Here is a 14,664-nt window from a genome sequence, read left to right as displayed (position 1 = left end):
TTCTTTCATGCATTTATGCCTGTTTTGCTCCCTAAGATGAATGACACATTTATTCTCCTGATAAGTGGGTGTGTTGTGTTGGTTCAGACTTGGAGGTCATGCTGCTATTTGCAACCTCACAGTTGGCTGATTAAAACTATTTCTATATCAATCATAGAAGCGAGCGATGGATGAGACCTATTAGACCATCTAGAATTACTCCCTATTGTATATTCTAGTTTTATGTGGCCCAAGCAAAAGGGCTTGTACCTATTCTCTTGGGAGATTGTTCCACAGGGAAAATGCATCCCACTGTCAGGAAGTCCTTTGTGATAAGCAGCCTAAATTGTATCCCAGTACTCAAAGCTGTATGCCCAAGTACTGTACTAATTCTTCTTTTGGGATAATTCTGTTTTAATGTCTCAAACAGAAGGTCGTGATCACACAATACAACAAAGACGCTAGTTATGTAAAAAGAAAAGGAGGACTTGTGGCACCTTAAAGACTAACCAATTTATTTGAGCATAAGCTTTTGTGAGCTACAGCTCACTTCATCGGATACAGACTAACACGGCTGCTACTCTGAAGCTAGTTATGTACTTGCTTACATAATAGAAGCTCCATTATAACCATCTGTTCTGGCTATTTGAAGGTTTTTGCTGGTGCACAGCCTTGTAATATATACAAACACACATTTTTAAAAACCTATTGTACTGGAATGAAAAGTAAATTTTCAGCATATACCAAGCATTCTTGCAGACTTTCTAGAAGTATTTACTTAATTCTGTAGCTAAGATTATTTTGGAAATAAGATTTTTTTTTTTAAGGTGGCATGTTTAATTGTTAAAAATGCACCTAGGTCAGCTATGCGGTGCTATTAAACCAGCTCCTCAACACCAAAAATACAGGTTATAAATAGGTGATGTATGAGACAGACTAATAATATCCGGTAATATCCTGGACAAACCTTATTGAATTGAGTTAAACCTTATTAAATTGAGTTTTTAATATCTTTGGAGTGCATTACTTTAAAAATGCAATCATCTGTGTGTAATTGAGGGACTGTGGATACTTCCATTGGAAGGGTAAATAGGAAAATAGCAGGAGGTGATTAGGTAAATTCACTCATGTTGTAACATCCCCCAGAGAAATTCCATCCCCTTGAGAGGCCTGTGTATGCTAATTCAAACTGGATTCTCTAGGGACCAACAGACAAAGAGAGGATTTTTGATAAATAGCTGGTTTTAAACTGGTTCAAAGCCTTCTTTCTGGTCCAACAAATGGACAGGAAGAACCCCTGGTCCAAGGTGAGCCTCAATTCTTAGGGAAGGGTTGGAAGGACTTGTCACCAACCAGAACCTTTATCAGAGTGAGAGGGTAATCTCAGGTAATCTTATTAGCATGTGTGTAGGTTCTGTTGTTTTTCTGAAGTGCTTTTACCTCAAGAATAAAATAGGCTTGCATAGAAAGAGCTGTGTGGTATCTGTAACTGGGGGCAGTCAGACTGTTAACTGTCTCTGAAGAGAAAGCAAGCAGAGGTGCTTGGGTAGCCTGTCTTTCCTGGGAATAACACAGTGAAGACAGGGAACTGTGCAGCCTGGAAATACCCTTATCAGAAGGGGGTGAGATGAGGGTCTCCACCCAAGGAAGGCAAGGGCTGGGGAGCTGGAAGCACGAGAGTGGGTGCCCTTGCTGGACCACTGAGGGGAAATACAGGTGCAGTTTCCCTGAACTGTGATAATGTGAGCCTAGTACCTGGCATGACAAGAAAGATACCAGTCTTGAAGTCGTCCGTCCCATTAAGTTGTGAAGACTTGTTTATCAGAAACCCTTTAATGCACTCCCTCTTTGAACTGGATGGTATTTAAATAACCTATGTCAAAATCTGGAGTCTCAAAAGATCTAGGAATATAGAGGATGGGGTGATACAGTCTCTTGGGTACAGAGCACTGTGACAACTACTCTGTGGATCACCCAAGATAGGGCCGGCCTCAGTAGAATTTCTTGACTGAATGTGACCATCACTAGAAGAATGCATTTTTATTTTAATTTTTGGTATGACTAGGTACCAGTTTCAGGCGTGTGATTCCTGAGGATGGGTCTGCAGCGCACACACCGAATGAGGTTAAGCGGGTGATTTTCTGCACAGGGAAGGTGTACTATGATCTCATTAGAGAGAGAAAGAATCAAGATTTGGAGAAACAAGTGGCTATAACTAGGCTGGAGCAGGTGAGTGCCCTGAACCTATTGAAAACTCAGACTTTGGGAAGAATCTCAGCCAAGGATTGTGACTGAGCCAACTTTTAAATCATTAGCAGTTGCAAGACATGATGATAGTGATCATACCTATCATTTGTATTGCATGTTTTATCTTCCAAGACATCAACTAATCCTCACAAGCTCCTTGTGAGCTAGGGAAGGACTAGTTTTCCTATCTTTATTGTAGTGATAATGAGACCAGCAAGGTTAAATGCCTTGGCTGTATAGCAAATCAGTGGTAGCAGAGCCAGGATTAGAATTTGGTAGCTTCTGGTTCCTAGCCCCATGCTCAGTTTGCTAGATCAAAGTGTGTCTTGAAAATGGTCATGTTTGCCAAGAATGACTAAATAGTACAGTTCTCCAGTTTTCCCAAAGCATCGTTGGCAAAGGATTAAGTGCTACAGAAGACATTTTCCCTGAAGCCCTGTGCATAACAACTGTACTCCAGAGTAGCAGAAAAGTGTGCTTTTATACTTCTTGTTACCAATGGTAGTGAGTACTGTGACGTTGCAGAATGTGGTTATTTGTCTGTTAAATTTAATTTTTACATTGTAGTTACTTATATTTACTCTGTTAGAATGAAGTGCAATAATTTACAAGAACATACAGGTACTAGGTAGCTTAGTAGTAAATGGATAGTAACAATTGCAGTGCCCAATATTTGCCATGGACAACCTTGCTTTGTGATATCTGTCCATGTAAAAGAACGCATTGCCATTTGTTTTCAGTGTATTATCTCTTTAGATCTCTCCATTCCCCTTTGATCTGGTAAAGGAAGAGCTTGAGAAATATCCTGGAGCTGACTTAGTGTGGTGTCAGGAAGAGCACAAGAACATTGGCTACTATGACTATGTCAAACCTCGTTTCCGCACCATTGTGAATCACACTCGGCCCATATGGTATGAGACTGACTTCCATGTTTCCTTTGCATCACGGGCATGATTTGCCTTCCAGGCTTGATACTGGTTTGTTGCTTTGGGATGGGGTGATGCATGTATGGAAAAATCAAACTCTACACACCTTGAAAGGTCTGAGTTTTGAGGCTTCCATCTCCCTCCTTCTTCTGTTTCAACCTGGTCTTTATGGCCCCAGTGTGTGGTCCACACCGAACTCCCTTGCTCTGGTTGGTCTGCACCTGCATTGCTTACCTACTATGGTGGGTCAGTACATAAACAGTACAGCAGTACATTCTAACCATCTCTGCTATCCTAAATCGTGAGAGCCTGGTGATCATCCCAAACCAGAGTCTCTAACAGGTGAATTCATTTTTAGTTAAATAAAAATCCAAAGCAATTTATCAAGCCAACACTCTTCACCACTGTCTATATCGTTTGGCCCTATCACACTTTCATGCCTTATATTTTATCTTTTGTACTTCTGAATGGGCTACTTTTCCCTTCTAAAAATCCCATTTCAAATTGTGCTTCTCTGGAGGAAACAACCATTGAATGGAACAATATCTAAGCCACTAAGCTCCCTTCACGGTTATTTTTCCAGCCTGTTTGCTCCTATATCACTGTAGGGAGATTGGTGCAAGAATGATCAGATTCTGGTCCCTACCTCGCCAATAGCAGCCTATCTAATTAGTGAAAGCCACCCCTTCCTCCACTCACATAGACCCAGACTTCAAATAGATCTGTTGGGCCAGGTCTTCAGCTGATGACATTGTCATAGCTTTGTTGAAGCCAGTGGAACCTATGCTGATATACACCAGCTGACCTTCTGCTCTGTAACCAGAAACCTGCAATATCCAGTGGAGCTAGAACTGGAGGCATGAGAGCAAGTCTCTCATGGACAAAAGACAGGAGAGTTTTCTTGTCTTATACTTACGTGTTGTCTAAAGCTGCTGTTTAGCAGTGTATTCTGTCTACATTACATGTACGCATCCGTGTTAGTTTTATTGTTCTATCTCTTCTCTCCTCGCTGTTGTCTACCCAATTGTCTCTTCTGTTACAAAGGTATGTTGGCCGAGAACCAGCTGCTGCTCCCGCCACAGGTAACAAGAATGCTCACCTGGTGTCGCTCAGGAGATTTCTGGACACAGTTTTCAACCTGGAGGCCTTTGAAGGAAAGATGTTCTGACTCTGAGACACGATCTCCATGCAGAATTGTTATAAAACAGCACTTCCAAAGGAGTAAATAAAAGCACATGGGAAAACTATTGAGGATTTTGGTTTTTGGCTTTCTAAGAAAATAGGTTGTGAGTAGATCTTCCCCTCTAAAGCACTGTAGGCAAACTGGGGAATGAATGAAGGAATAAAGCCTTTATAAATGTCTGTAAAAGGTAACTCCAGGTATAGGGCTGCTCTGAGGTTAATAAGGCCAAAACAATGGAAAAAATTAAAGGGGTGAGGAGTTAGGGGAAAGTATATTAGTCTCCTGGAGTCACAGGACACCCAGTTCCCACCTTAAGTTGAATTGAAGCAATTTCTTTTCTAGACAACATAGTTAATTGACCAACTCTACATAGCTATTGGAGGCACTAACAGTGTGCTTGGCACTTGGGAGACATGATCCCCGATCTAAAGAGTTACAGTCTCAGTAGACAGAAGGCCATTCAGACAGGAAATGCCCTACCTGGCCAGCAGATTGCTTCCATCATAGAGCATGGCGGGTTTGGTATGTATAGTGACAGAGCCGTGGTAGCATTGCTCTGGTGGGACAATGTTGAAATGATCTGTGGAAGAAATGAGTTTCAGAGCTCTGAATGAAGAGGGAGAAATGAGGACGTTTCAGACTCACGGAGCAGGATGAAAAACCAAGGACAAGCCTGGGAGCAGAAGGAAATAGGCAGAAAGGGTTGAGTGAAGGAAATAAGAATAGATGGAGAGGAAAGGTGGGCTTGGGGCTAAGCTGCTGGACTGGCGTTTAGAAATGTGTGGTTCAGTTCTCTGCTCTGCTACATACTATTTGTGTGACCTTGGGCCAAGTCACATACTATTCTGCACCTCAGTTTCTCTTCTGTAAAATGGGAATAATGTCTCCCACTTTTTGTCTGTCTTGGCTACTTAGACTGTGAGCCCTTTGGGGCAGGAGCTGTCTCTTTCCATGTATATCTATGTGCCTAGCACAATGGGACTTAATCTCTGTTGGGGTTGGTAAGCATTGCTGTAGTAGATGATACATAATTAGCACAGGGATGTGGCCACAGGTGGAGTCATGCAGAGTCTTGAAGCTGAGGACAAGAAGCCTGAACATGGTGACAAGAGGAAGCAATTGGAGGGGAATGATATGATCCTAGCAGCACACAAGGAAGATGATTTTAGCAGTGGCCATTTGGATACATTGGAGGGTGGTGAGGAGGGGCAAAGCAAAGCCATAGAGGGAAGGTTGCCATTGCTGTCACCTGTGTTAGCTGTAGCAATTGGCTTAGGTATGGGTTTGTTTATTTTTTTTTTTTTAAAGATGATGTAGAGAGAGAACCAGCTAGATTTTGGTGATGGCCTCTGGAGAGAGAGGTCTACATTTGACTCCAAGGTTCTGTGCCTTGGAGGATGGGGGTGCCCTTTACAGCAGTGAAGCAGGAAGAAAGCGGGGAAAGGGTTTAGGAAGAAAGATAAGCTCAATTTTTCTGTATTAAATTGGGGCTGATTAGACTGGATAAAACAGAAGAGGTCAGGGATGGGGGAGGTAGATTTGGGAGTCACTGCTGTAGAATTGAAGCTTTGGGATTACGAGTATGAGAGGTAGATGTGGGACATAACGGGACCAGGAACAGAACCTTGAGGAATGCTAGCAGTAGGAGAAGAGAGTCAGCACAAAGGGACAATTGACAGAGCAGCTGGAGAGACATGAGAGCGCACAGGATGGTAAGGGACTTTAAAGGAAATCGGCTGGTTATGCATGGATCCATTTCCGCTCCTGTGGTGGCCCACAATTTGAAGCATCATGGCAGAGAAAATAGTACAGAGTCTTGCTATGCAGGTTCTCTGCTTCTAGACAAGCTCATTCTTCCATTTTACTGCCAGAATGTGGCTTTTTTATCTCCTAGGTGCTTTCATGCCCATTTGGGGTAAGGGGAACAAAGATTTGGCCCTTTATTCACTTTTGATGGAAAGTCAGTTTTCTCTGTATGGTTCCCTATTCTGTGCAATGCTAAGTCTCCAGGCTGATTCTCTTCACTTTTGCTGGAGTAACTGTTGACAGCAGTGGAGTTACTCTTCATTTATACTGATATGAGAAGGGAATTGGGCCTCTTGTTTTTTGAGGTTTGGTGGTTTTGCTGTTGCTCGCTGCCCCAAGGCCTTTGAGTTTTTATTGACTTGTAATTGTTTCATTTTCTTAACTGCCTCCTCAGATACTGACTTCCTTGGAATCTGAAATATGGATGTAAAAACTAGCCATTTCCAACAGCCAGGCTGATCTTCTCTTAAAACAGCTCATATACAGCATGATTTCAGGCTTAGAGGAATAGAAGCTGAGATGATGTGATTGAAACATGCTGCCAGGTAGAACCTTGTGTTTTTGAGGTGTGTGATTCTTCTAGGTTTCTGTAGGTACCTGAAATCATTACAAATACCCAAGAGTGAAAACTGGGGCTGTACAAAATGCTTGCAGTGAAGTTTGAAAACAGTGGTGACAATTTGATTGTGGAAACGGTCCAGTTAGTCAAAACCTTCAAAAATTTCATTGTTACCTTGAAAACAGGATCTTTTTTTTCCTTGCAGACAACATTTTTAACTTGATTCAACTTGCAAATGGAGTTACATGCTACTGTTAGCACATTATGCAGTTTAAGCAGGAGCTCATGTTCATACAAAAAATAGTCCCTGTTTTCTGATAAATAATCCAGTTTTGAAATTCAAAATAGTATTCAGATAAAGATGCACTTCATATCCCAACATGACATTGCAAAAAAAAAAGTTTTTTTTTAGAGCCTTGTGGAAAAAACATTTTGAAGGCACAGAATCACATGCGAATCACAGTGAAATAACAAAAATGTTGACCAGCAACTTGGCAAAATAATTGCATGTGGCTCTAATTAGAAGGTGCAAAGAATGTTACCCATCCTAATTTTACTTTGTATGCTTCAGAGTTTCACTTTTGCATTTCAAGCTGGACTGACTCTTTCCTGACCCCTCTTTTAAACCTGGATGAATGAAAGAGGGCATTGAAGAGGTGAAGGGAGGGCGGAATCCGAGCAGGGAGGAGGTGTGTGGAAGCTATAGGTGAGAGAGAAGATACTTCTGAACACTTAATTAACCTGTAAGGCACTCATTAGTGCAATATAGATAGCTCAGAAGGAAAAACAATGTACATTAATTTTAGATATTTGACCCCTCTGTTTTGTCTCATTCTCCTGGTAGTAATAAGCTCCTGCTGCTTCTGCTGTCATAGGCACCTCTTGTGCCAAAGAAAGGAAAACATGCTGTCTTTAGAAGACCTTGTTAGGGCCAGGGGACCAACCACTTGTTGATAGAGCCAGCCTGGCAGGCCAGAGTCAAACCCTGGGGAGCACCTCTGGGGAAATAGTGGCTAATTTTACCACAGAGACCCTGCTTGTTAAACCATCTGCCAGAGTGCTACTGAAAAGACATTTGATCCCTGCTTTATGTCTTGCCCCTTCTCCTGTTCTCTCCTTTGGTCTTCAAAGTGGGGTGTGCGCACCGCAGGGGATGCGCAAGGTAATCGATTCAGGGGTGCAGCAGGAGGAGGGCCGCCGGAGCAACAGGGCAGCGCGGCAGGAGGAGCACCGCCGGGCGGGCGGCCCTGAGTCCTCCGGCCCGTGGAGGAGCAGCCCTGAGTCCACGGGCCCGTAAAGAAGCGGCACTTTGCCCTTCAAAGCCGGCCGGAGAGAAGCGGCGCTTTGAACGGGAAAGCGCCGCTTCTCTCCGGCCGCTGGCTGCGCGGCTGCCCCGGCTCCTCCTGAGTCCTCTGGCCTGTGCTCGCAGGGCCGCATTCCGAGAGGGGCTTTAGAGCTGCAGGCCGGGGCCCCCTTAGCCCAGGGTCCTAAAGCCCCGGCGTTCCGGGTGGCCTTGCCTGTGCGGGGGGGGGCAGCTCCCAGAATCGTGGCCCTGGGGGTGGTGCTGCGCTGCACCAAACAGGAGCTGCCCCAGGTAAGTGCTCTGCACCTCCCGCCTGCCCCAGCCCTGAGCCTCCTCCCACACCCCCACCCTGAGCCTCCTCCCGCACCCTAACTCCCTTCCAGACCCCGCACCCCACCCTGAGCACCAGCTGTATCAAAGTGTTAAACCAAGATTTTCAAAAATAAATAAAATAAAATAAAAAAAAAATTTTAAATAGTTTGTCATCTTTATCATCATTTTTTAATTTCTATTTTTTGTGTATGTTTTATAATTTACATAATATATGAGTACAGTATATAATTTATGCATATATGGGGGGGGTGCTCAAAAAAAATTTACTGATAGGGGTGCGCGATTAAAAATGTTTGGAGACCACTGTCCTAGAGCATAGGATTTAGTGGTATCAGAAGCCTGGCTTCCTCTACTTTTATTTCCTGCCCTGGGCCAGCAGCTCTGAGTGGGTTATCTGGAGCAGGCAGACTAACCTCAGGTGAGCTTGTTTCACATGCAGGATTTTTTAATGAAAGCTGCTGATCTCCCTAGGAACACCACAACTCCTCCTCTTCTCTGGCAACAAGGCTGGCTTGTCCCTCTGGTGGACTCTAGCTGTTCTCTTCCAGCCCTAAAGGTCTTGCAGTGGCAGTGAATCTTCCCTTCCTTGGGCCACGTGCAGTCCTCTCCTCCTGCAGGTGCAGACAGCTGCAAGATCACCACAGTAAGCTGTGCAGGGTAGGAGGCCACAGGCTGTATGGGGTATTTCACAGCTGCTATATATTGGGGAGGAAGCATGGCCAGTGATTCCACCACATGACTATACCTCCCTGTTGCTGCTACAGTCCAGGGGCTGCAGTGGTAGCAGCTAAGCAGTGATTCAGGAACATCATGTCAAGCCACTGGGAAGCAAGTTGAAGGAATTCTTCCCTCAACCCATCTTGGATTCCCTGCCCAAACTATGCTTACTCAGCCTTTGTGTACTGCAGCGCTGGGGTGTGCTTGGTCTGTGGGCAATAAGGTCTGCCCCTGTGTTGCTGCTGCTGCCATTTGGCCTGTGATGTCACCAGGATTGATGGGCCAGACTTTATCCTACTGTGTTTTCTTAAATAGTTGATTGATGTTTAACTGTCCTTCAGATCTCAAAGTCCATCCTCTCCTCGAAGTGAGCAGTAGCCCGTTAAAACTGAACTTTGCAGCTGAGAGTTTCAGCCAAGAACACAACCAGGACACGAGCTTTCTTCAGCAGCACAAACAGGTGTACACCTCCTCCGATCTGTCCCCTCTGCCTGCAAGATAGCAGGTTAGTGGAATGATCCATCTGCCAGAGTAGATGCACAAAGTGATGAGGTGCTCACCTATCCCTGGCATCCAAAACCAAGCTTAGTACATTCAAGAGCCTTAATGGTGTCCCTTTTATATTGGGCTGCATGTCTTGGGTTCTTCTCTCACCTCTGAAACGTAATAGTTGATTCAGTCTTTGAAGTTTAACAATCTTTTTAGATGCTAGGAAATTACTGCAAGTTTAGACCAGTCAAATTTGTCTCCTAGTCATTCCTATAGCTGAGAACATGATTAGTCTTGCATTGGATTGTGGCCACTGACTGTTATTTCAATGCTGTTATAAATGCATATTTCAGTGGCAAGTGGGTGCAGCTAAATAATGGTGGGACTATTTATTGTACTCTCTGTGCCATCTCAGTACAACATGAAATATTTCAGTCTTCATTTCTGTGATAGATGCACGCATGGCTCTGTATTCACAAAAGTAGAAAACAAAATTAACATAGAAATAAAAGTAGTGAATGACAGGTTTCCATTTTCATTGTGTTTCAGATTGTGGCATTCTGTTTTTTTTTAAAAAGAATCCATCCAAGAATGTAAAAAAATATATGTATAAATTCTCTTATGGCTGTTTTTGACAGTTTCTCCTTTGAGGATTGGTATTAGCATCCCATTCATAAAAGTTCTGGCATCTCTCATTTTGTCTGCTTTCTCTGTCTGTTTTCTACCTTAGTGGAGGTCATTTCACTTTAGTAAAAGGGATGGAATTGAGATATTTGATAGGGCAGAAAAAAGTAAAGCAGTAGATGGTTTTGAACAATCTGATTAAAAATAATTGCATGACACTGAGGTTAAAATAAAATATTTACCTAATAAAAAAAAATTAGAGCAGTGTAATGAGTACATTACTTTGTGCCAAATCAAAGCGTATTTATAAACTATCAGAACCTTATTTTAAACAGCTGTTAGAGGCCTCTTGGGAGTAACATTTTGGTTCAAAAGGGTTATTTACTTAGCAAGTTTCTACTGCTTAGTCTTTTGCTATTGGCTCCATTCACTAGACAGTAAACTTTCAAAACTCTCAGTTGAGAGGTTTCAGAGTAACAGCCGTGTTAGTCTGTATTTGCAAAAAGAAAAGGAGGACTTGTGGCACCTTAGAGACTAACCAATTTATTTGAGCATGAGCTTTCGTGAGCTGTAGCTCACGAAAGCTCATGCTCAAATAAATTGGTTAGTCTCTAAGGTGCCACAAGTCCTCCTTTTCTCAGTTGAGAGTCACTGTTAGCAATAAAGCATGACAATGAATAGCCAAAATCCTGCCAGTAATGCCCAAGCTCTGCTTTAGTTTCATTAATGTATGATCCTGCTGCTGTGCCGGAACATGACTTTTGAATAAAAGACCATTTGTGGACCTTGAATGAAGGCTCCTAAAAATGAGTGCTTGTGTATTAATTCTAAACTCAAGTTTCCACGGAGAGCCAGAGGCTTGGCATTTCCCACTCCTTTTTAAACAAATGAAATAAGCTAGATGTCTCCCTGAACGCTTTGAAACAGAAGGCTGTTAACACGTGCAGTATTTGGGGTAGTGTATCTTATGTAAAACAGAAGTGGTTAATATTTGTATAGTGCTTGGAAAGAGGTCAAGTATTATAGGCCCCATCCTGCAAATCTTCTGCATTTGAAACCTGAGTCATTATTAAGTGACATATCAAGGTGTTTCTTCACTCAAGAGGAAAAATGCAAACCACCACAGGATAAGAACGTATCCATTGTGTCGTATTTGCCAGTGCGATCTCTTACCATGTGTATCCACAGTAGATTGCTTGGGTGAACAGCCTGTGATATGAATTTTTTGTTTCCAGTCTGTAATAAAGAAAATTAAGAGTTTGATGATTTTTAACATTATTAGCTGAATGGGTCCTTTCCGCTTTGCTGTCTGTTGTCTGCATCACCAATCTGCCATAACAAAGGGAAATCACTTTCTTAAAATGATGGGACCATTCAAACTTTGTTTGCACTCATCCTAAGGCAATGCGAGGTAACATCTATGACTGGAAAAGAAATGGCAGAGCCTGCTCATTGATCATCGATTTTAACAACAAACCCAAAAAACAAACAGGAAAAACCCCACCCCTCTAAAAACCTTCATTTTAGGGTGTGATTTTTCAAGAACTATCCGGAGAAGAGACTCTAGACAAAACCCAACAACTTTTACCTTCCTTTCTTTGAAACTAAGCTCATGCTCAAATAAATTGGTTAGTCTCTAAGGTGCCACAAGTACTCCTTTTCTTTTTGGAATACAGACTAACACGGCTGTTACTCTGAAACCTGTTTTCCAAGTGTCATTCAGTAAACTAAAAGCCCCTGATTTTTGAATCTTCTTGTTGGCACACTTGACTGGGATGTAGTTACATAGCGAACCTATTGTGAGACTATGTAATGCACATGAAATCCTAAGGTATCCTGAATCTTATATATACATTAATCCTGAAAAGAGGACACAAACCATTGTGGTAGCAGGTCTGTTCAAATAGCTAGGAAGTTGTATTGTGTCAGTACCTGGATATTAGAGACACAAGGTGGGTGAGGTAATATCTTTTATTGGACCAATTGCTGCTGGTGAGAGACATAAACTTTTGAGCTCTTTAAAAGATATTATCTTATCCACCTTGTCTCTGAAATAACTGGAGGAAGAAAGGGCTTCCTTTAGACTTGTAAAAAGAAAAGGAGGACTTGTGGCACCTTCGAGACGAACGAATTTATTTGAGCATAAGCTTTCGTGAGCTACAGCTCACTTCATCGGATGCATGAAGTGAACTGTAGCTCACGAAAGCTTATGCTCAAATAAATTTGTTTGTTTCGAAGGTGCCACAAGTCCTCCTTTTCTTTTTGTGAATACAGACTAACATGGCTGCTACTCTGACTTGTGTGCTGTACACTTTATTTACTTGAGTGATATTGCAAACGGTGATAATCTTCCTGGAACAGCACCATGTTTTGGCACTACACACACAGCTGGGTGATGTATTTGGCTAGGGTAAAGGAGAAGCAGAAGTTAACTGAAACATTCTGTGAATTTGTGTTAATTCACTGAATCGTTTCATTTGGGTGGGGGGGGGGCTGAAAAAGTCTAAAACGTTTTGTTTTGGCCTTTTGGAAACATGTAAATGTTTCAGTGCAAAATGATTTGGCCTATTGATTCTTATTTCAATTTTATTTTTTAAAGGTAAAAATATCCCAAACCCAAACATTTAATTTCACTCGGGTGGAATTTTTTTTCACTTTTTGCCTCAATGAAAACTTTTTACAAATTTCATTTTGGGTAACATGAAACTATCTTCTTCTTTTTGGGGCTCAGTTGCTGCGTTGGAAAATCAATTCTTCGCACAGCTCAACATGCTGTGATTCGTTATGGCATTAAAGGCTGCGGAATTTGGTGTGTTAACACAAACCGGTGCTTGGATTTCAGCAGAAGACCAAAATAAGGCACAAAACTCAGCAGTCAGGGGGCAAAAGGTTGGTTCTAACAGGCACTGTAGCCTTCACAAATGCTGTTAAACAAAGATGGCTGCTTCGCCCTGCCTTTGGATAGGGCAGGAATGACCATGCACTGATTTTAAAGCGTGAGGGGAGAAGAGGAAAACTAGGACTCAGTAGTTCATAAAGTGTGGTAGGCATCCATCCCGCTGTGAATCACAAACTGTCTAGTTATTGATCTTGTCTTTATTACCCATGCTTAAAAAATAGTTCATTTATTCCTGTTCTGAATGCGCTTTGCTTAAGAAGTATATACACTGTGAAACAACGTGGCTGTAGACACTACACTGCAACCATCTAAGTACAGTAGATACCTTTTAAAATCTGACATGTTTGTTACTGTGAGTGCAATTCTGGGCACGGCTGAACTCTCAGCACACATTGACTTCAATAGGGGAACAGGTCACACAACACCTTACAGGCTCGGAGCCTATAATCCCAAATGAGTGGATCCTAGGGAAGCTGACCAATTAGTGGCCGTGACCTTGTAATACTTCACTGGCAAATGGTCAGGCCAACCCTGCATATTTTAGTCAAAGTTATCCTCATTGCCTATAGCTGAGACTATTTTTGTGGTATTTCTTTAAAATACATTTCCAAAATGTCAGTCCTACATCATTAATAAAGTTAATTGTGAATGTCAAAATCACATTTAGTCCTGACTTAACATAGCCTTCAAATTATTTCTACTCCTTTCACTTTGCTTCTGGGAGAGGGATGGAAACCAGCTCTTTAGAGCAGTGTCTCGCAGCCTTTCCAGACTGCTGTACCCCTTTCAGGAGTCTGACTTGTAAGTTGCACCTCACTTTAAAACTACTTGTTTACAAAATCAGACATAAAAATACAAAAAAGTGTCACAGCACCCTGATACTGAAAAATTGCTAACTCTCTCATTTTTACAATATGATTATAAAATAAATCATGACCCCCAGCTAGAGAAACACTGATCTAGTATATAGAGCAGTATAAACAAGTCATTGTCTATGTGAAATTTTAGTTTGTACTGACTTTGCTGGTGCTTTTTATGTAGCCTGTTGTAAAACTAGGTGTCAAGGTTCCTCCCCCACTCTGAACTCTAGGGTACAGATGTGGGGACCTGCATGAAAAACCTCCTAAGCTTATCTTTACCAGCTTAGGTCAAAACTTCCCCAAGGTACAAAATATTACCCCCGTTATCCTTAGACTGGCCGCTACCACCACCAAACTAATACTGGTTACTGGGGAAGAGCTGTTTGGACGCGTCCTTCCCCCCAAAATACTTCCCAAAACCTTGCACCCCACTTCCTGGACAAGGTTTGGTAAAAAGCCTCACCAATTTGCCTAGGTGACTACAGACCCAGACCCTTGGATCTGAGAACAATGAAAAAGCATTCAGTGTTTTACAAGAAGACTTTTAATAAAAAATAGAAGTAAATAGAAATAAAGAAATCCCCCCTGTAAAATCAGGATGGTATATATCTTACAGGGTAATTAGATTCAAAAACATAGAGAACCCCTCTAGGCAAAACCTTAAGTTACAAAAAAGATACACAGACAGAAATAGTTATTCTATTCAGCACAATTCTTTTCTCAGCCATTTAAAGAAATC

At 42.2% G+C, this 14,664-nt stretch overlaps 1 protein-coding gene and 1 long non-coding RNA gene across 5 annotated transcripts in view; both read left to right on the top strand.

The window, feature by feature from the left end:
• The window catches only part of OGDHL (oxoglutarate dehydrogenase L), a 109,577-nt gene extending 105,178 nt beyond the window's left edge, over positions 1-4,399 (top strand). For all 4 annotated transcript variants that reach the window (XM_073353298.1, XM_073353299.1, XM_073353297.1 and 1 more), the window contains 3 exons: positions 2,045-2,208; positions 2,983-3,137; positions 4,197-4,399. In XM_073353298.1, the coding sequence (XP_073209399.1) occupies positions 2,045-2,208; positions 2,983-3,137; positions 4,197-4,320 (443 nt within the window). In that variant the 3' untranslated portion in view covers positions 4,321-4,399. The remainder of the gene's footprint in view (positions 1-2,044; positions 2,209-2,982; positions 3,138-4,196) is intronic.
• A 4,215-nt stretch (positions 4,400-8,614) lies between these two features.
• The window catches only part of LOC140914746 (uncharacterized), a 120,091-nt gene continuing 114,041 nt past the window's right edge, over positions 8,615-14,664 (top strand). Inside the window, exon 1 of the long non-coding RNA XR_012159972.1 lies at positions 8,615-9,558. This is a non-coding gene — a long non-coding RNA (uncharacterized lncRNA). The remainder of the gene's footprint in view (positions 9,559-14,664) is intronic.

The sequence above is a fragment of the Lepidochelys kempii genome, chromosome 7 (genome assembly GCF_965140265.1).
Source record: "Lepidochelys kempii isolate rLepKem1 chromosome 7, rLepKem1.hap2, whole genome shotgun sequence".
Classification (NCBI taxonomy): domain Eukaryota; kingdom Metazoa; phylum Chordata; order Testudines; family Cheloniidae; genus Lepidochelys; species Lepidochelys kempii.
Note: the sequence above shows the minus strand (reverse complement) of the source record. Positions and strands in the feature narration are given on the sequence as shown.